Source organism: Boleophthalmus pectinirostris, unplaced genomic scaffold (genome assembly GCF_026225935.1).
Source record: "Boleophthalmus pectinirostris isolate CB_2022bp ecotype Guang Dong unplaced genomic scaffold, ASM2622593v1 HiC_scaffold_760, whole genome shotgun sequence".
In the NCBI taxonomy this organism is placed as follows: Eukaryota; Metazoa; Chordata; class Actinopteri; order Gobiiformes; family Gobiidae; genus Boleophthalmus; species Boleophthalmus pectinirostris.
Genome location: NW_026571501.1, coordinates 1 through 21,773, shown reverse-complemented (window position 1 = coordinate 21,773; position 21,773 = coordinate 1). Strand labels below are relative to the sequence as shown.

At 39.1% G+C, this 21,773-nt stretch overlaps 3 protein-coding genes across 5 annotated transcripts; 2 read left to right on the top strand and 1 right to left on the bottom strand.

Moving 5' to 3' along the window:
- Positions 1 to 62: 62 nt before the first annotated feature.
- On the bottom strand, positions 63 to 6,094 carry tctn2 (tectonic family member 2). 3 transcript variants are annotated; one of them, XM_055165432.1, is made up of 18 exons: positions 5,957 to 6,094; positions 5,683 to 5,796; positions 5,536 to 5,606; positions 5,265 to 5,466; positions 5,079 to 5,179; positions 4,799 to 4,995; positions 4,588 to 4,708; positions 4,346 to 4,499; positions 4,197 to 4,289; positions 3,975 to 4,091; positions 3,828 to 3,902; positions 3,662 to 3,763; positions 3,478 to 3,595; positions 1,290 to 1,393; positions 1,052 to 1,196; positions 563 to 706; positions 379 to 467; positions 63 to 295 (listed from the first exon to the last, which is right to left on the bottom strand). In XM_055165432.1, the coding sequence occupies exons 1-18, from the start codon at positions 6,036 to 6,038 to the stop codon at positions 180 to 182; spliced, it is 2,145 nt and encodes a 714-aa protein (XP_055021407.1). In that variant the 5' UTR covers positions 6,039 to 6,094; the 3' UTR covers positions 63 to 179. The 3 variants fall into 3 exon arrangements, with proteins under 3 accessions (XP_055021407.1, XP_020791015.1, XP_055021409.1); XM_020935356.2 differs by having other exon boundaries at positions 4,197 to 4,280; XM_055165434.1 differs by having other exon boundaries at positions 64 to 295; positions 4,197 to 4,280; positions 4,355 to 4,499.
- A 288-nt stretch (positions 6,095 to 6,382) lies between these two features.
- si:ch211-225b11.4 (thyroid adenoma-associated protein homolog) lies at positions 6,383 to 16,545 on the top strand. Its single transcript, XM_055165429.1, has 31 exons — positions 6,383 to 6,583; positions 6,659 to 6,842; positions 6,936 to 7,022; positions 7,090 to 7,117; positions 7,192 to 7,340; positions 7,405 to 7,524; positions 7,617 to 7,734; positions 7,812 to 7,957; positions 8,040 to 8,124; positions 8,204 to 8,340; positions 8,451 to 8,648; positions 8,716 to 9,424; positions 9,483 to 9,635; positions 9,718 to 9,827; positions 9,955 to 10,115; positions 10,206 to 10,324; positions 10,408 to 10,572; positions 10,643 to 10,791; positions 10,855 to 10,992; positions 11,058 to 11,162; positions 11,238 to 11,438; positions 11,506 to 11,656; positions 11,748 to 12,000; positions 12,111 to 12,347; positions 12,423 to 12,624; positions 12,705 to 12,887; positions 13,474 to 13,718; positions 13,817 to 13,981; positions 14,298 to 14,558; positions 14,636 to 14,838; positions 15,047 to 16,545. The coding sequence occupies exons 1-31, from the start codon at positions 6,465 to 6,467 to the stop codon at positions 15,286 to 15,288; spliced, it is 5,523 nt and encodes a 1,840-aa protein (XP_055021404.1). The 5' UTR covers positions 6,383 to 6,464; the 3' UTR covers positions 15,289 to 16,545.
- A 137-nt stretch (positions 16,546 to 16,682) lies between these two features.
- pik3ip1 (phosphoinositide-3-kinase interacting protein 1) lies at positions 16,683 to 21,011 on the top strand. The gene is made up of 6 exons (XM_020935525.2): positions 16,683 to 16,955; positions 17,073 to 17,201; positions 17,585 to 17,701; positions 18,711 to 18,884; positions 19,054 to 19,132; positions 19,672 to 21,011. Exons 1-6 carry the CDS (start codon positions 16,883 to 16,885, stop codon positions 19,883 to 19,885), a joined length of 786 nt encoding a protein of 261 aa, XP_020791184.1. The 5' UTR covers positions 16,683 to 16,882; the 3' UTR covers positions 19,886 to 21,011.
- Positions 21,012 to 21,773: the final 762 nt, after the last annotated feature.

Sequence of the window (21,773 nt, the reverse complement as noted above, 5' to 3'; positions counted from 1 at the left end):
TTTTGCCACCCTTGTCACAGGTAAATGTATAAAAAATTCATTAAGTGTTGTGCTTATTTTGCACAATTTGTGAATCAAATTGAGCGTTTTAATAACAGCATTTATTTCAAAATGTCTGATACAAAAATATATACACATATACAGAAAATCATTGATAATTATTCTGTGTGTAAATGTTCTTAAATAGTGTTCCATATCTGTCGAATTTGCCTCCAAGGATTTCCCAGAACAGAAGCAACAATAAAGAAGAAAACCAAAATAAGACCTTTGGCCAGAGCTTGAGAGTATGACTCACCTGGAGAGGATTTCAGAAAACAAATAAATGCATTATAATCCAAACTGATCAATTTGGGATTGGTCTCAAAGTTATAAAAATACCTGTGTAAAATCTGGTAATAGGGAAGGCAAGCTCAGGCCAACATACATCATTTCGGTTGCAATCATACTCAGTGAAATTTATTTGATATCTGAGAATAAATCACAATTGCAGTTCATATCAGTTTCAAATCAGTTTATGCAGTTTCCAACCCTGTTATGCCTAAACAAAGACCTTAAGAATTACCTGGTTTTTGGTGGTCCTGTGTTTAAAGGAATATCAATAAATGTGACTGAGGAAGTGATGGGAAGCAATTGTGTTTCTGCTGGATCCATACACACTGCAGAGTCCCCTCCTCCACATTTGAGTCTCCAGGAAGACAGGCTATAGCTTTAATAAAAAAAATAAATAAATAAATAAAAAAAGCATCAGAGAAATTTAAATGTGCACAATGTAACTTTTGTGGTTCAGGGTCAGCCTCCCGGTTGTCAGCATAATGCAAGCAATACTTTTAATGTACCGCAGTATGGCATTAACCTTTGTTCTAATACATGAAAATACTGGGAAAAAAACATAAATTTTCACTTTAATGCCATACTGTAGAATCTTCTTGTGTCCATAAAGACAAGCAGGTGGCAGACCCTCCACCAGAAAGCTACATAGTGCACCTTTAAGTGATTAATATGTACAGAGTATGGTTTTCTGCATAAAAGATATTGAAGAACTTGTGCACACCTTATTTGTACTGCTTTGATGTCTTTCTGAGGAATCCCATCCACAAAGCCTGAGACAAGAGTCCACAGATAGATATGTAAATGGGATGGTATATCCGCGCATGAACTGTTTGAATCTTCTACTCCACTAGAATTTAGGGTTACATCTGAAAAGATTAAGAAAATAATGGATTGGCACAGTAATGTTGTTAAAAGGAAAAATGAGTGGAAATTCTAGATGCATTCTGTCATATACATACAGGTAATATTTAGCCAGTCAGCCAGAGTTAGAGCATCAGGATGACCATTTCTAGCAACCAATGTGGCTTCAATCAGAGCTCCTTGGAGAGAATGTACAGAATTTCTAAAAGACAATAATCATGAAGACCAATTGTAACAATTATCACTTTAACAATAATTAAGTTGTGAATCATATATATATATATATATATATATATATATATATATATATATATATATATATATATATATATATATATATATATATATATATATATATATATATATATATAGTGCAGTACTGGGAACAGCAAAGATACTGCGCAGAACTCTCAAGCTCCCAGGCCTCTGGTAGAGGACCCGAGCTGAATGAGGGTGAGAGAGACCTACCACCGTGGAAGGTGAGAAACACATTTTTATATATATATATATATATATATATATATATATATATATATATATATATATATATATATATATATATATATATATATATATATATACACACACATCAAATGTGGCATATACCAAGGAGACTCACTGTCCCCACTACTGTTCTGCATAGGCCTGAACCCCCTCAGCCAAATAATCGACCGCACTGGCTATGGATACCGACTCAGAAACGGGGCCACCATCAGTCACCTCCTCTACATGGATGACATCAATCTGTACGCTAAGAGTGAGCGAGACATCGACTCACTGATCCACACCACAAGGATCTACAGTACAGACATTGGGATGTCATTCGAGCTTGAGAAATGTAGCAGGATGGTGACAAAGAGAGGGAAGGTAGTCCACACAGAGGGGGTGTCACTCCCAGAGGGAACAATAGCAGACGTTGAGGACAGTTACAAGTACCTTGGTATCCCACAAGCAAATGGCAACCTTGAAGAGGCAACAAGGAAAGCGGCTACGGCCAAATACCTGCAAAGAGTGAGGCAAGTCCTTAGAAGCCAGCTCAATGGCAAGAACAAGGTGCAGGCAATCAACAGCTACGCCCTGCCAGTGATCAGATACCCTGCAGGGATTGTAAGCTGGCCAAAGGAGGAGATACAGACCACAGATGTTAAGACACGAAAGCTCCTGATCATGCATGGAGGGTTCCATCCCAAATCCAGCACCCTGAGACTGTACGCAGGCCGGAAGGAAGGGGGCCGAGGACTAGTGAGTGTGGGAACCACTGTCCAGGATGAAACATCCAAGCTCCTTGAGTACATCAAGGACAAGGCCCCGGCAGATGAGGTGCTCAGAGAATGTCTCAGACAATGGGGTCCAGAGGAAGAGGTGCTGGAGGGACCATCATGGCAGGACAAACCCCTACATGGGGCGTACCACCGGAACATAACTGAAGTGGCTGATATCAAGAAATCCTACCAATGGCTTGAGAGGGCTGGTCTGAAGGACAGCACAGAGGCACTGATCCTGGCTGCTCAGGAGCAGGCCCTGGGCACTCGAGCAATAGAGGCCCAGATCTACCACAACAGACAAGACCCACGGTGTAGACTGTGCAAAGAGGCTCCTGAGACAGTCCAGCACATAACTGCAGGGTGTAAGATGCTGGCAGGGAAAGCATACATGGAGCGACATAACCAAGTGGCGAGCATAGTGTACAGAAACATCTGTGCAGAGTACGGGCTGGAAACCCCAGGATCAAGGTGGGAAACACCTCCAAAGGTTGTGGAGAATGACCGAGCCAAGATCCTGTGGGACTTCCAGATACAGACTGACAGAATGGTGATGGCGAACCAACCAGACATAGTGGTGGTGGATAAGAAACAGAGCAGAGCCGTGGTGGTGGACATCGCAATACCAAGCGATGGTAATATCAGGAAAAAGGAACACGAGAAGCTAGAGAAATACCAGGGGCTCAAGGAAGAGCTGGAGAGAGCCTGGAAAGTAAAGGCATCAGTGGTGCCTGTGGTGATCGGAGCACTCGGGGCTGTAACCCCCAAACTGGAAGAGTGGCTTCAACAGATACCGGGAAAAACAATGGACATCTCAGTCCAGAAAAGTGCAGTACTGGGAACAGCAAAGATACTGCGCAGAACTCTCAAGCTCCCAGGCCTCTGGTAGAGGACCCGAGCTGAATGAGGGTGAGAGAGACCTACCACCGTGGAAGGTGAGAAACACATTTTTATATATATATATATATATATATACACACACATACATACATATATATACACACACACACACACACATACATACCTCAGGAGACTACATTCAGTAAGATTTTGCCGACTGACAGGAATCAGACATCCAGATGTTGAATTCTCACCAAATAACAAAGGCCTCACATCGGCTGATGAACAAATGCCACTGTTGACTACAACACACATCAGATTATGTAAATGTAGTGTCTATTTTTAGATCTCACAGTAATATTAGGTACCTGGTTTCCACAGATGCATTGGGGACCTAGCTATTAATACAGTATCATTCCCTATTGATGTGTTTAGGATTCCTCCAATTACAGGCCTTCCCACCTGATACCCTGTAGTAAAAAAAAAAAATTAAAAGTATCATACATAATGTATGCCAAATTCAGGAGTTTTTACCTGGGTTTCCTGAATTGGGTTCACTCATAATGTCTCCACTTAGAAACATTGCAGAGTATCTTGTAGTTAATGACACTTTTAAGAAAACAAAAGATGCATTAACATATGTAAACCATATGTATCATTAACATTTTTTAAAGGTCTCACCGTTGCCCTTCAGAGTCACACTGCCGACAGTGCGGGTTAATGTGATTCCAGTTATGCCATTTTCTTTCCAGTGGAAGTTGTAATCCAAGGCCAAAGTGACGTTTTCACATACTAGGCCTTTTGTATAAATTGTAACATGTAACATGTAGATAGTAACATTGAACACTCTTTGTTTTCCAATAAAAAAAACAAACACATAATCGATATAATGCATTTCTGTACCTGATGAGCCAAATATGTCACTGCTTGTAACAAACTCATTTAATTCAGTAGCCAGTTGGTCAGTTACATCCACCACAACATTTCCTACAAAGACTTCAATATCAGCAATGCTAAGCTACGTTCAAGCAAGGTGAGAAAGAACAATTTACCAGCAATACCATTCTTCACAACAGCTCTTAAATCTTCAGGTATTGTCTGTAATGGAAACTCAGTTGGACAGGCCTGCACTGAGGTTACACATCTGACATCAAGGTTTTTCAAAAAGGCCACAGGAGCATTGGTCACACAATGCCCATTAAGTGTCTGTGCAAACATATGAATAACAGTAATGGTAACAGCATTCTTACAAAACATATGTATTTCCATTTCCAGATATTTCAAAATAACTTACCTGTGGAATTGTAAAGTACTGATCTTTTATTGTCAAAATGGGACTTCCTTCAGTATATGCATTTGATAATGCTGGTGCTAATGAAACAGAACCTCCAAATGAAATACCAGGTTTTGGGGCCCTAAAGAATGTTTTATAAAAGCTTTTTGTTATCTCCAAAATAGTATACATTATATTTTGCTTATTTTTTGTTTATATAGCGACTTTTTACATTGTGTTGCCTTGGTAGAAAAGTCCAAGGTAAGGATTATTCTCAGGTGGGGAGGTTACACACAAGAACGGAAACCAATCTGGGGAGTTCTGAGTGGACTGGACTGAGCATTGATACTCTGGATCAGGGAACTGCCCACCAAAAGGTCCTGTAAGACAGCGGTATCTAAAGAGCTTAAAATCCGCAGTAGAACAGTCCTGCATAGACACAAATAACATAAAAATAACAATAAGAGCCAATATATTATTTTTACTTTATAAAATAGTGTAAATGTAAGTACCTTGTCACAGCAGCACCATAGATCACAAGTGTTGAAAGTAAGGTCACAGGGACAATCCCCCAAAGGCCTGTACACTTGATTTTGAATTATTGTGCTGTTATCTAAAACAATTTGGAAAAATTCATTCTTGTGTTGAAAAACATATTACAAAAAAATACTTTGAAATTTCTCAAGATTACATCTTACCAAATACCATGTTCCCAGAACCCAGCAGAGCGTAAATCTTGACCTGAATAATCAGTGAAGCTTGTGATGTATTCCCTTCACAGGCAGTGAGTTGAAGGGTCTCCAGGACACACAGTGGCTTAACACAGCAATCAGTGTCAGTCTCATTATTGCCACACAAACGAAGACTTCTGTTGAGTCTTAGTTTAACTTGAACAGCAGTCTGCAAAATCACACATGGATAAAAACAGTTAAGTTACCCATGTAAACAACAATGTTATAAAATTACAACCTTTGCAATGAGTTCACTTGTCAGAATCCACTGTGTCACACCAGGCACACAAGAAGGAGGAACAAAGCTGCCTGTAACAGTAATTGGAATAGTAATATTTAAATATATTTAAATGTATATTTCTATGCCATTTCATCGGGATCTTACCTGTCACATTAGAGGATGGTATTGCCTGCAGGTTCAGGGTGATTTTTGAGGAGAATCCATACAACAGTGCAGTCATTGAAGGTCCATGTATGGTCAGAAAAGAGGGCTGAAAAACTATTGGGTATCAAATTATTTATAGTTTTATAGTTTCTTTCAAGGTCAGAGATTAAACTGCATACACACTATGTTGTCAATAGCCTTGTTATCATTAGTTAGCTCCTTAGCTACAGTTAGTTACAGGATTTATAATTACGCTTATAGTCCAAACACTTACCGACGTTTTGAGCACTGGACGCAGAACAGTGCAGCAAAAGACACAAAACGTGAATAAATGTGAAGGAAAGTGCATTAGCCATTTGGTTCCATTCATGCGAGCTTCGACATATTTGTAAACTTTGAGGATCGTCTTGGCAACAGCCCGGAAGTGGGGAAAAAAATGTTAAGCGTGCCCTCTTCCGGTTGCTTTTATTACTGTTGTCTGTTTAAGTGATTTAAGTTGAATTAGCTAAAAGATATTCATATCTACTTTATGTAGCCTACTGTGTCTGTTGCATCATAATGTTAAAATAATTAGCATCTAATTGAACTCAAATTGCTCAAGAAGTCCTAGTTACCTGCCAAACCTACCTTTACCTGCCTTTAGATGGCAGTATTTGCAAAATAAGTGATCTTGAAAACTAGAAGTAGCCTTGGTTGGTCACGTGACATCAACACCCTAGCCATGAGGTTCAAGGAATAGAGCTGTTAAGTTTGTGGGTTTTAACAGTGTAAATAAACCAAAAATGTCGTTTGGTGAGCTTATAACAAGTCTGCAGAAGTGTGCTATTACTGATGAACAAGTACAAGAAAATGTCAAGCAAGATCTGAATCTGTTTTATGAGAGACTTTTGGAGTCTTCCAGGTTTGTACCACCCACACCTGACTAATAGATAAGTCTGACACATGCTTTTAAGCACCTATTACACTGTATCAACAGGAGCACCGTGAAGAGGATAAAGGAGCGATGTTTGGAGGAGGCTGTCCAGCTACTTAAGCGCATTTCAAAGACTCGTGTACTTTTTAGTTTAGACGAGAGCCATTTGCTGCTCATGATCCAAATCCTTATTTCTCTCCAGTTAGAGACAGTTGGCATATCTACAGCATGTAGGAAAATAGACCAGGTCAGTTTTGGTGTAGTAGCCTATTTGAATTGATAGGCTGTCCTTTTAGTAATACAAATAAATGTTTTTAATTGTTTTATTTTTGTTTTGAAGATGTTACAAGAACTGGCTGGTGTTAATCAACAACTGGTTTATAGTGAAATCAAAAAATGCTTGCAGGCAATTGTTCATAAAGAGCAGGTAGGTTACACTTCCCTGTGGTAAAACTCCTGCTGGTAGGGCTATTTAAAGCTATCTTTCTTTTCAGTTACTATCATTGGATGACCTGCAAAGAGGTTGGTAATATAAAAACACAAGTTGATTTTTTATTTTTATTTTTTTCAAATTTTTTTCCTTGTCTTTTATTAAGCATGTATGTTCCTGGAGCACAGTGCTATTGGCCGGGAGGTGTGGAAAAAGCTTTGTCTGCCCCTAATGCTAAAAGTTGCTCAACTTTTTACATTTGTGCTTGAAGAAGAATTTTTAAGAGATGGACCACTCTGTTACTCTGCTGTAAAGGTATTAGATAAGCTTTACCATAATTGTTACAAAAAATGTCTTTTTGTAATTTTTCCCCCCTCAGCTTTGTTTGCAGATATTTCAGCTATTGCCAAATCAACTGTCGTCTGTGGTGTGGACAGAGATGGAAGGCAGCCAAGTACAAAACATTCTACAAGCTCTTATAGACATCATATACGGACCGGTAATTACGTAGCAAACCCATGTTTATTTTATTATGAGAAACAAATCTGTGAATATGTTTGTATGAATGTAATGCTTATTTTGTATGCATAGTGCTGCAACAGAGACACCTGTTTACTGGCAGGTACTGCAGTAGCCATGCTGCTCAATTCCTCACATAGCCAGGCAGCAGGACATGCTGCATCGAGGCTACTTCAGATCTCAAATCAAGGTCTTGCTCGGAGTATTAGCGATTTTATCTTTTATTTCATGTATTCTTTTTTTATAATGGATTATCTTGCTTGGCAGAGTCTGGGGTTGTAACAGTCAGTGGTCTCCAGGTGAACTGCAGATCTATCAGTAAGAAAGAGATAGCTCTTCTGGCTGTTAGCAGAGGAGTCTTGACCTGCTGTCAGCCTCATGTCCTACTTAGCACAAATGCTGATAATACAGAAGTACTGATACATCTGATAATATTGCTGCTATTATGTATAACTGTGTACTCAATTAGTCTGCCCCTTCTTTGTTTTCTTTCAGGTGTGTTTACTGCTGAATGGCTTATTTTCTGTTATAATCAGTTTGTGTGAGGAGAAACTGGACTGTCATTATTTTGCCTTTGAAGGTCAGTGATACCTCTTTTAATCTATCTCTTTTAATCTAAGCAAAATTATAGATTCAGAATTAAAATTAATTTTTTTCAGTGTTAACTCTTTGGCTGAAGAAAGTGAAGGAAAACTTGGCTGAAATTAGAGCGATAACAGGGGATCGCCTTTTGTCTGACAGCAGCAGTCTCAAACAGCAACTTGTTCATATAATTTTGAGCAATGCTGACAGCCCTGTGAGTCAAACCCTTAAGTACATAATTTCTCTGAATGCATTGTGCTGTTTCAACTAACCAAGTTTTATGCTAAACTACAATTGTACATTTTAACATTTGCAACATAACAGGTAGATGGAGTGTCCGAATCTGCCCGTAGTGCCTTTTCTTTACTGCTGGACCTCTATCAGCTGGATTGTGAGATGTGTGATGATGCTGAAAGGACTCTTTATTCTTCATTACTTCATCGGATAACCAACTTGCCTTGGGAAAATAAAGCCAAATACTACCAGTTATGCGCACTTCTCCCATTTTTGGGTTCTGACAAGGTAAGAAAAAACATGATGTATTGTTTTTCAGTGTTGCTGACTCTCTGACTTGTCTCTCTTTCAAAAGATATTGAGTCATTACCCTGAGCTACCAAATCATATACTGAAGTGTTTAAGCACGCATCACCTCTCTTCATGCGGATCAGAGCTTTATAAATGTTTGATACAGCAGCAAAGACAGGAGCCTTCCTGCCAAAATGAACAAAGTCATGTGGATCAGTGGGCAATGGGCTGGAAGTGTGTCCTTATTGAAGCACTTACATCTGAGGTGGCATTTTTACAAAACAACTGCTATATTCATCTATTACCGATTACATTTCGTGTGTTTCCTTCTGCTGTGGAGCCACTTTTAAGTTCTCTGAACCCAAGCTCCCCTGGTCATCTGTATGCTTGGGCCTGTGTTTTGAGTTCATATCGGGCAACAACTGGACAATCTCCATGGACTTTGCAGGGAGGCACCACTCTCAAGATCCTCCATCTGGCCTTAGAGTCTGCAGATGACAAAGTGCGTCTTGCTGCTTTCAATCTCCTCTGCTGCAGCCCAAAAACTAAAGACTTTCCAACACAGGAGGAGCTGGAATTGATCAAGAGCTTTATTCCTCAAAATCTTAATTGTGAGTCTTCATCTTTTCGCCAACATTTTCAGAATGGAGTGAGGCAATTCTTGGTCCGTATCAGAGACTGTTGCTTGTTCTTTGTCAAAATTCAAAATGGCAAAAAGAAACAAGATGCTTCCAATAAAGAAGAGGTCAAAAACTTACTGGATCAGGGAACAGGTGAGGCATTTTCTATTTGATAAGTGTTGAACAATTCCCTGAATTATTTGTATTATAGAGTTTGTTGATTGGTTGGGAGAGCTTCCATACTGCTATCTGGCAGCAGGTCATAGCTACCAAAGGAAAAAGACCTCTTTACTGGTGCTCACTACAGTGCTAGAAACATGTACTGCTACATGGAGCCCAGACAAAAAAAAAGGACAGCCACCAGGTATGTTTATAAGCATGTTTGAAATACAGCATCATTGTGCTAAATGTTGTCATGATCAATAAGTTTTAATGATTTTTATCAGAGACCATGGATTGTCTCATTAAATACGCAAAACAAAAGGAACAATGGAATTTCTTCTGCCGTGCAAAACTACTTGTCCTCCTCAGCTGTTTGGGGGATTCAACAAATGAGGTTTTGCAGCTTTACATTGCTTCTTTTTTACATTTTGGAATGAAGATTTACACGCACGCACACACATACACATAATTTATTTATTTTTTGTTTTTTTTGTTTTTTAATTTTTATTTTTTTTTCACAGATCCGAGAGCTCTCTGCAAATTTATTGTTGAGGTTTTTTCCATCCAGTTTTCCAAAAGACATTTCCACTGCTCTATTCACACAAACAAAACAGCTCCTCTGCAGTCCTCGAGTGCAGGAGGCACAAATGGCAGCACTGATGATTAAGGTGCTCCATTTAATGTAAGTTACGCCTTTTTCTCCATTTAAATTGTGCTGTAGGAGATGTACTGTATCTACAGATCACAATGTCTCTCATCTCAATACTTTCAGATGTGGTTCAAACATGCAAGAATTTGATTTAGTGAGATTTCTGTTTAATGAATTGGAGAAACATTATTGTACAGTGAAGAGTGACATGATGCTTGCTGTCAGGACTAACCCTATTCATGGTAAGCATGGACACAGTTAATCCTATAATAAATCACAACTTAACATAGAAACATAAATGTATAGCATTACATATACATTTTAGGAATCCTGAGTGCTCTTCAGAGGTGCTTGTTCGACTCACCTAGCAACATGCAAGATAAACTTGACAGGAGCCTGATCCTGTTTGCACTAGAACTTTTGGAAAACATCTCTCTGCTTCTTCTTGGTGTGTTGTATGGAGATCAGGAGGGCACTTCCAATGGTCAAGGTACATACATATTTAATTGTTTTTGTTTTAATATAGTTTAAAATTATGGTATACGTTGTTTTTTTTTCAGATGCACCTCCTTCTTTTTGTGACATGGGGAATGCAATCACAAGTTTAATTGACCAGTCCTCAGGAGGGGGACACAGTGAGACGGAAGAGTGTGTTCTCTTATCAGAGAAACACAGCCTTGTTCTCACCTGCTGCTGGGTCTCTCTCAAGGTACAGCTCTAATTAGGTGTAAGTTTGAATAAATACTTTTGCTGATTTCATGTGTGTTGATAGGAAACTGGAATATTTTTGGGTTCTTTGGTAGACCATGTCTTTAGCCGGTGTCAGGTTTCCAACCACCTCCTCACCAAAACAGATCTAAAACGAGTTTCAAGGGTCTTTTGGAATATTCTGCTTAAATGTCGTCAGTGGGTAAGTTAAAAAATTGAAGTTCTTATGTTTAAGGTATATTTTTGTAATCAATTTCTCTACACCAGGGGGCAGTAGAGGGTTGTTGTATTGGCTTCACTAAGTTTTGTGCTTGTCTGCTGAGAAGTAATGATCCAGAACTAAAGGAAATCCCTGCAGACATGTTAAAACAAGTGGGTAATGTGACTGTGTGCCATTGTTTACTTTGAATGTACGATCTTCATGGGACATCTGTTGTTCACAAACAGGTCCTGCAGGTCATAGCGTCCCCCAGATCCACCTCAGTGACCCGGCGTGCAGCAGGTCTGCCCATGCTTATTCTGTGTGTGCTTTCAGCAGAGGTGGCCAGCAAAGGGCGACCTCTTTTAGCCCATAGTGTAGAGTTTTTACTGGAAACAGCCAAAGCTCCTCTTCCAGAGCGATGGGACCAGACTCTGGACCTCTCACAGGTAGAACGCCCATTTATTTGGGTTCATTAGATTACTTTTCTTACTAAGTCCTTGCGGAGTCTTACAGGTATGTGCGGTTCACACGTTGCAAGCCCTGGTTCGTGGCACGGCTCTGGGGTCTGCAGTCCTTCAGTTTGCTCCAACTGTCACCATTCTATCACTGACCCTACTCAGTTCTTCCTGCTGGGCTATGAGGAATGCTGCTCTCCAGCTCTACAGTAGGGAACATGGAAATATATATATATAATATATTGCATTATTTAAAAATTTTGCTAATGATTATATTGCAAGTAATGATTAAATTTTCAGGTTCACTTTGCTCTCGAATGCTTGGCCATTGTCCCAGCAATGAGGATGACAAGAGTGCTCAAAATGGGATGTCCTCCACTGCTTTCTTTTGTCACTATAGTGCACTGCAGCCATTTCTCTCAGCAGAGCTGAGAGAAGCAGCAGATGTTTTGCAGAGGCAGTCAAATGAAGCTCGGCTTCATCTCAAGCCTTCACTGTTTCCTATTCTCACCCTGTTAGCACAGCTCCATCCTGGCGTCCAAGATTCAGTACAGTAAGTGCATACAGAGAGGAATGGAGAGCTAACGTTTCAATATATTTGATGCAAATCATCTATATTAAACATTTAATCATATTTTTAATAATTATTATATTCCTTAACAGATCTTTAACAGACTTTGTACCCCCTTTACTTCAACTTTCTGCCAGTCCTATTTACAATGTGAGAGTAATGGCATCAAGGGCTTTGGTAGCAATAACACCCCCATCTGAAAATATTAAGATCCTTCTCACACTTGTGGGACAACTCCCAGGTTTTCAACAGAGATATTCTCACAACTGGCTGCATGGGCACCTCCTGCAGATCAAAGCCCTGTTTCAGAGGGCTGTTGGTGCACAAAGGTGAAGTACTTATGTTTGTTATTTTGTCACAGTGTAGGAGTGGTTTTGTAATCAAAACTTCTTTCCTGTTTGCAGCCCTGTACCTGGCCTGCATGAGGTAGTAAACAAAGTGGAGGCATCACTTTGGTTGGCAACTGAAGCTCAGCATTGCCCCCTAGTGAAAATGGCATATGTTGAAGTAATAGAAGCCATAACACAATTTTGTTCAGAACATTTCCTTTCACAGCTTCATAAAATACTGACTGATGATCTCCAAAAGGCTCAACTAGAGTTCCAGGTACGTGACTTGACATTCAAATAAAAGTAAGGCAAAATAAACCAAATTTCTCTAATTATATATTTTTCCTACATTGACAGATTGGTCTCTCATCCTTCCATCAAACATCCATCAGTTTTCTATGCACTAACCCCCTGTGGGCATCTCACATTTGGGAAAAGTTTAGTATTTTGAGGCTTGATGTCAGACTGGTTCTGGTGAAGTGGGCAGTGGATAGGTGCAGTTTACATCCAGTTAAAGAGCTGATCCATGAGGTGTTACAGGTGAGATTCAATTTCAACACTGAAGCAAACAACAACTTTAAAACCAGTTTAGCAACTTCTACATTCATGCCTTTCTCAGAGCCCGCAACAAAGGAGTGGTTTCAGAATCCTACTGTAGCACTGATTCATATTAATGAGCCTCGTTTTAATTCAGGGTTAGCAGCAGATGTTAATGCCTGCTGGGGTGGGTGATACTGACCAAAATGTATACCTCAAGATTAATTTTTTATTGTTATTTTCAGGAAAGAGTATTTATCCCAATTACTTCAGCAACATCTTCCCACATGCTTACTTTCACTCATCCTCTCCTTCCACATTTTCAGTGTAGGAGTATTGTGCTCCTTCTATGGCCATAATGTTATGAGATCATACATGTGCAAATGCCATAGTGGAGCTCACTGAAGTATACTGAAATATGAAAGGGCTATATCACCTAATACAATTTTTTACTAAATACTTGTAATAATTTTTTTGCGAGAGTATTGAGTCTAAGAAAATTCAAGTTAATTTTGGAAGACAGGGGATATGTTTTTGGTTGTCAAATTTGGTTGTATAGATTTACTGTATAGTTCTGTATTTACTACAGGCAAACCTCCAGGATGCATTATTGAGCCAATCTGTGGAATATCGCCATTTATACCTTAAAGCGCTTGTAACACTAGCAACTTTTGGGGAGAGTCTTCTGCCTCAGTTACCTCTAAAAACCTCACTGAAAGAGCCTGTTTTGGTTGAATGTGTAGAGCTGTTACTTGAGGATCTGGAGGCACAAAGAGGTGGTCCAGAGTTCCTGTCTGATGCCCTGGGGGCAGTTAGTTTACTTTTATGTTACTGGTGAGATGAACTTATTTTAGCACATTTAATGAAATTAGAAGTGCATCATTATGTTATTATGCATGTGTAACACAATATTTTTTATTCTGCGTAAAAAGTTCCAGCTTCTCCATTATTGAGCGGTGGTGTAAAGTGTTGGAGGACTACTGTTTACCACATGCATCTGAAGGGCTCAGAATGGCCTGCGTGGAGGCTTTGATTTTGGCTGGAGTATCTCTTCTGAATCACAGGCCAAACCAAGAAAAACCCACCATAATGGTCAGGTACTGCAACACCACATGATAAACACGCTGTAGAAACTATACACATGAAAGTCTTAAGTACAGGTTGAGGATGAGTGAAGTTGTTAGTCATTATTTGAACCACAGTTGGGACCTGAACAGTGTTAATAATGTCAATGTTAGATAAATATTTTTTAGCAGGTGTTCATGAATTTATTCAGTAACAGTCCTGAGCGAAATTATTATCAGTATAAGTTATCAGTATAAGCCATGTTATAGCTTATTAGTAGTTATTGTGTTGTGTGTTGTTATGAAAGTTTAAATCGATGAGAAATGCAATTTTATTTGCTTTTGGCAGGTTGGTCAATATAAGCCTTCACTTACTTCAGGACCAAAGTGTGCAGATCAGAGTGAAAGCAGCATATTTCGCCTCCATGCTAAAGCACACCTATGGAACTTCTTGTGGAAGCATCTTTGTCATGCAGGTGAATAAGGCCCTCCCCTTTCTCCTCGATAAGCTCACAGAGCAGTGTTGGGACTCTGGTGCTTTTGGCATCCTCTTATCTCACCTGCCGCAGACTGACCTCAGATCTGTTCAGACAAATGCCACGCAAAATAGGTGTGTGATCTAAATCAGTAACCACTGTTCAAACAGACAGATGACATATTTGCCTAACTGTTTATCCTGCAATTCAGGTGTGTCGCATTGTATGAGCAAGACGAGGCCAATGTGTTTGCAGAGCCGTCAGTGATGTGCGCTCAGGTGCTGCCTTATTTGCTGCAGATGGCTGAAAAATGCAGTCAGTCCCCCTCTTTGGGAATACAGTTAAACACTTGGGCAAAGGAGACGGTCCCCCATGTGCTAGAAGACCTCCAAATTTGCAAAGAACTCTTGACAGGTACAATGCTATTTATAGTTCCAAAACCTTTTTTGCATGACAGTCAGAAGATAAGCTATGTAGGTATAAAAATGCCAAATGTAAAAAATCATGTCATTTAGATTATGGTTGACATGGTAGTTGATATGACATAGCATTAAATGTCTTAACAAGTCCAGGTTAAATGTTGAATTGCATTTATTCTTTAATGCTGCTTCTTTCTCTTTAGGTGATATGCAGACATGGTTGACCGTCCTCATAGACGCTCACTTTCACAGTGCACTCTGCGGTATGTTGACCCGGGCTGCACTCCTCATGCGACTCATGAAATTATCTAAAGATCTCCCAGTCCTCTGTGAGCTCTCCACTCTGCAGCAGGCTGTACACGCTTTCTACTGTGAGTTTAGGGAAAATGGTGTCCACTTTCCCCCCTCTCTCACAACTGCTGTTGTGGGAGAGCCTTCAAAGTGATGCAACTCCCAGCGTGAACGCCATGGTACACTGGAGGCACCAGATAAAATTGCATGGGGATATTTTAAGATGCACATGGTAACTACATGCAGAGGCCCAAGACATGAAAGAGCTGCATCTGCTGATTTGGGAGTACTTGGACACTTCCCTGGTTACGTAAGAAGTCAGTAGCTAGAGCTGCTTTGAAGTAAGCTTTTGAAGAAAAGGCAAACACACAAATAAGACCTTGGGCTACCTTGTACTTTTAAAACATGAAGTTCTTTTTTAAAAAGGTTGGAATCAGACAAATCTACCATAATGTGGTGACGTAATGCAACAGCTTCTTGGAAAATTGGCCGCTGAGTGCCCAGTGAGGAAATATCATGTGTGCTTTAATGCTCCATTAGAGGCCTTCTGCCTGGATAAGTGTCCATTTTCCACAGCCACACAGAGCCAAAGATAATTGTCTGAATGTGATAAAGAGCTGGTGAATTTTTATTTTCTTATATTTGAATCACAAGCCAATGATTAGTCTGACCCCATTACATCTTTGTAGCTATACACTTTTTAGAAAAAAGTTATGAAGAGAGTGGAAACTTTCTTGCAGCCTCAAATCCTTGACCATCATTGTTTGACATTAATTGAATATGAACACAATAGCTGTAAATGTTATTTGAAGTACATTTGTGAGAGTATCAGATGATGCTTACTCTGGTCCAGTTACACCAACGCTGAGTCTGTGTACACCTTGATTGCACATGAGTCATAGTCTATTGTAGCAGATGAATGTTGTGTGTGCCAGACAATGAGAAAAAAATATCCAGTTTAAAATCTGACTAAATGTAAATAGGAGTTTGCACTTTACTCTATTTCAAAACCAAAGCTCCTATGCGACCCCTGGAGTTTAGTGTACAACCCTTGACCATAGTGGCATATTCTGCAATCTCAAAATAAAGCGAGTGAAATTTAAAGATTATTAAAACTGTGTACGGTGCAAGTTGTGCAAGTTTCAGTAATGGTGCATCAATGAAGCTTAATCTGGGAACAATGAAAATATTTTCTCAATGTCATTCATTTTAATGCATTTTATAAAATCTGTTTGCGTATAAATTGTTTGTACATTTAAAAGAAACCTTTCTAAAAATGACCTCACCTGGTAAAACCAACGTAAATGTGTCCATAATCCTCCATGCATAGGATTAATATACAGAGGGCCAGATATTATAGCTGTTTTAGCACAAACACACTCTTGAGCTAATAAAAACCCTTGTATTTCCACTCCACATCTCACTGCCAATGTTTTGCAAAGAACATGAACAAAGGGGCTAGATCTACCTTTACATATAGGAAATAAGCTGTGTTCAGTCAATATGTTTTCGTGAGCAGTGCAGGTAGGCTTTAGGACCTAGAAGTAAATGCCTCAAAGGGCAGCTCCCCAGCAGCCTCCTCCCACTGAAAGCTGTTTACGAAGAAAGCTGAGTCTTGCCTGGGACAAAAACAAGTGAAAAGAGCAGTGTGGCTGATGGCTTCAGCACAGGCTCTCAGTCGTTTTTCCATCTTCTTTGAAGGTTTTTAGTTTGTTTTTCTAATACCACACATGCACTGATCCCTCAAAATGCTCTCCTCTCTGCACCTTGTTTGCATGACCATGTTTTTTGTGGACAACGTATTCAGCCAGGAGACAAAAGGTAACGTTTCAAAGATGTTATTACTTTATACATTTGATAATTGATCTCGATAATTTAAAATTTGACCATTTGCTGTTGCTGTATTTTATTGACGTTTCTTTTCGTGTGTCATTGCAGACTGTGTAGAACTGAATGGTGTGGGATACAGGGGGAATCAACAGAGCACCTCCTCTGGTCTGACTTGTATAAACTGGATCAACATTACCAGGGACTATGATGTGAAAGACCACCCAGATTCACAAACTGGTAAATATCCCTACATAAGTTTTCACTGTTAAACTTGTATATAAGCTGTAAGCTACTGTACTGATTGCTTTATCAACTTGTCTTGATACAGTTTTTTATCTTCAAGACTAACTGTATGTACACATTGATACAGATAAAAGTGCAATGAAGATATTTATTTATTACACAAGATTACATGATGTTGGCATAGATTAAATGGCCTCTACTGTGTACACAGCAGCTGCATTTTCATTTGGCAGTGTGGCTTGTTCAGTGTGGGGAGATGGAGGAGAGTTAATGATTTATGAACTCATTGTTTCCCACTGCAGGACAGGCAAATAGAAATAGAACTATAGTTTTGTAATAAATTATTTGCGTAAGGTTTTTATATGTTCACCTCATAGGTGTTGGAGATCACAATTACTGTCGAAATCCAGACTTGGCTGAGGGGCCTTGGTGCTACATTGCTGGACTAGATGGAGCAACTCAGAGAGAGTTCTGCAAAATTGAGACATGCCAAGGTACAATTAATGCTATTGATGTTGTTTGTTTGTGTTGTTTAGGAGCTGTATCTAATCAGGGTTCAAACAATGTTGTTAAAAAGGTAGAGTTATGACTTGACAAATTCAAATAACCCATGTTTATACCAGAAATGCTATATGCTGGTTTAAATATGTATATGCATTCTGTTTTGAAAGTATAGGTCAGTCGGTCGGAGCGGCTAGAAAATTTCCTTTGCCTGCCAAGTAAAATGCAATAACAATGTCTTCAGTCACATGTCAGCCTCTAAAGTTTGAAAAAGTTCTGTTGACCACACCCCAAACATGCTCTGATTGGCTTAAAGGGAAAGTCTTCCCATAGAAACAGCAGGTAGTTGGCTGCTCATTTGTCTTCATGCCCTTCAACATTCAATGAGTTTGTAAACAACAGCCAAAACTGGCGTGATGGAAAAAGAGTAAAAGAGCAGATGTTCCTGTGGAGTTTTCCTGCCTCCTTCTAAAATAAACTCATGCATGTTCTGGCTGCTTCTGGCACATGTTACAAATCATATACGCTTCACTCTCCCACTGAGCACTAAGTAATATATGCGTAAGAGCGACCTCAGCACCTTCTGTCTGCTGTAGACTTAGTGTTAATGTTATTAAACTGAGTGAAACGGAAACCCACATGGTTCAGTCAAAGCAATGTGGGAACATAAAACCTTTTATGTATTTAGGTACAATAGGTGGATTTGGGTGAGTTTAAACTGTTGTAATCTGTGGATTTTTAAGATATTATTATTATTATTTTCTTTATTATGACTAAATACCATTTGTTTTAGTTGTACAGGGACTGTTTATTCTAAAGGCCTCAAGGCCAGTTTATTGACATAAAGTGTCCCAAATTCTCTTGAATAAGAATAAGATGCATACAATAATAGTAAAATGTTACAGAATATCAATGAAATGAATATTCATGACTACTTACAATTCACGTAAATGCAACTTTAAACATAATAATTAAAAAGGTTGTCTGTGTCTTTATGTCCAGGCCTAGCTACAGCTGTAGCACTGGAGGCTGGGTCCCCTCGCCCAACAGAAATCACTCCATCCACCAACAGGATGGGCTCCTCTGCAGGTGAAGGGGCTGAGGGGCCATCTGTTCTGGGAGTCAGCCAAAGAGTGCGGAAAGGCCCCCAAAAAAAGAAAGATTTGGGCACTACTGGTATGTGTGTCTTTAAATCATGTTTCCATAAACTCAACCATACTATCTGTTACTTTATTTACAAACCAGTTCTGTCATTTTGTGATTGTTACTTTATTAACTAGTTGTCTTGGTTGGTAACACTCTTTGACATGGCAGGTGTGGGTAACTAGCTCTTTTGTCTTCTAAGGCTATGTGCTGGGCATCCTCATGATGGCTATCATAATTATCCTTGGTGCAGGCATCACTGTGGGCTACTTCTACAAAAGGTAAAAAAACACTATATATTGTATAACATAATTATCAGATCCTTTAAGATTATATTGTGGTGATCCCAAATGAGCAATGGTACTTTACTAAGTCTTTAGTTAGACAAGCAGGAAGGACATAAAAGAGCTTTTCATGGAAGGAGTGTTGAGAGCAGATTTTGCTGGTAGCACTGCTAATTGTACACAATTATGTAAACAACAAAACTTTGGCTTTAGAACAGTGAAACAGTGAGGACATGTTCCCTTAGGCTTAGCACACAATGCTACATGGATTTCTATGCAGCTGTCAAAGCCGATAAACTGTCTATTTAGATGATTCCTATTTTAGTTATGATTATGAATTATATGCAGATGCATCATATTTTATACACTCGAAGACATATGTGTTTGACTATGATTTAACTACTTTTATGTTATTATATTGAGTCACTGTTTGCTCTATAGTAGCAGGACAGACAATAAAGGACTAAATTAATCTTAACAAGCAAGGTCAGGTAGCATCAGTATAATGACATACTGTACTGTGCAATGTGTTTTAGGGGTAGAGACTTGAAGAAGCAGCATGAACAGCGAGCATATGAACGTGAGATGCAGAGGATCAGTCTGCCCCTCTCTGCATTCTCTAACCCCACATGTGAGCTCGTGGATGAAAACACTATAGTTATTACTGCAGAGCAAGAGGCCACCCCAATTCAGGATGCTCTGGAGGGTGGAGATCCACTCATGGGTCCAGCTGGGACCCCTGGAGCATGAAGAAGATCTTGCTTATGAAGGACCTACTGTACATGCAATTTAGTGGACCAAGACACTCCCACTAACTTGTCTCCTGACTCTGAATGGAGCTGTGGTGCTCACTCCAAAGACTAAATCAAATGCTGTGTTCTGTCTCTCTGGGAATAGTGGAAGACATAATTACTAAATCTAAAAATCATGATGAGAAAAAAAAGCTTTACCGTTGACAACCACACAATCTTACTGTGTATTCAGTGTCTTGAAAGCAAATGCTTTTTGGTGGTTTGGATTTGGGTAAAAACTCATGTTTGTACATGAGTATCATTTGAAGGGGATCACTGTGAGTGTGTAATAGTGTTATAAACATGGGACTCAGGGACACAATGGTTCTGTGCGCAAAAATAGTCCCCCTCTGTGATGAAAGGGAGACGTGAGTGAAACGGGTGAAGACTGGGTTTTGCCATAATCTCAGAAACTGCCTTTCAGCATGATTCTTCTGAATGTATTTGTATATTTGTTACTTTTTTGTAACTGACTTATGGGCCAATGTTACTGACGGTTATGTCTATAGAAAGAGATCAGGCCTTTATTTGCAGGTTAAGGAGTGACAGGAAATTCACTGTGCTCTCAGGAAGAGAGAGACAATAGTTCTCAGGACAAAAGCTCTGAGTGTGTGCAGTACACACTGGGAAGCCTTGTGCCTGGATTTAACTCTCACATAGAGTTATGCACTTAAGAGTAGAGCCGTACATAAACTAGAATAGTAAATCCAAAATGATTAAAATTTGTGTATGTAAAGGTGCTGTTATAGATTTGAAGTTTCAGCCATTAATGCAGTATGCTAGTCACAAAAAGCTGTGTTCTTTATATGGCCAGAATATCACTCCACTTTGTTTTGAACCTTCAGTTGCTGGTTATGTTTGACTACTATTGCTCCACCATATGGTGTGCTGACTCTCATTTCATTTTAGAAAATGAGTTAAAATATTGTTTAATATTTTTTGATAAGTTTGTATGATAGTAAGTTTTCATGTTTTTGTGACTGAATTAAAACTAAACTAAACTAAACAAAAATGTGTATTGAGCATTTAATATGTATGCTTTTGTAAAGGTGATTTACATTAAATATTAAAGGTGCTCTGTATTCTGTTAGGTTTTTTTTTTTTTATAAAGCAATGGCATCTTCATGGAGACAAGCATATGGTGGATCCTCCACCACAGTGCACCCTTAAGCAATAAATATATATCAGCTATTATGGTGAAAACATGTTTGTTGTTAGATTTAGTTAGTGCAGCATAAATAAGCACTCAAAGTAATAAAATCATATTTTATATTTGCATCTTTTTATTTAAGAAATACTACAGTGTTATAAATAAGAGGCTCAGTACCTGGCTCTTCTATTTAAAGGCAAACACCCCTTGCTGACGAAATGTCTAAAAAACTACAGACTTGTATTTTTAATTACAAAATAAAAAAAAAAAAAATGAGTTCATACATGTACAAATATATACAAAATATGGTCCATCTGTACAAAATTAACTGTTTATGTAAGGCAGCTCAACAAAGTCTCTGTTCTTTCTTTTTCACACAAGCACCTTTGAACGAGGTACAAAGGAAAGCAAAGTCAATCTAATTACATTCAACATGAAAGCCTGAAAGACAGTATAGGTGCCGTCTTGTCAAATGTTTAGTGGTACCTGGACAATAAACTTATGCACATTACTTTGGACTTTTGAAGCAAAGCTATGGAGGCATTTTCTCTGCTGTTCTGAATCATTACTTTTTTTTGCCCTCTCCAGTTCTGACCTGCCAATCAGCCCAAACGTCAAACAGCTTTGTTTTTGTTTCTAAGGCTCCTCTTCTGAGTCTGGACTGATCCTGTGCATTCCACACGTAGCAAGTGGAGCC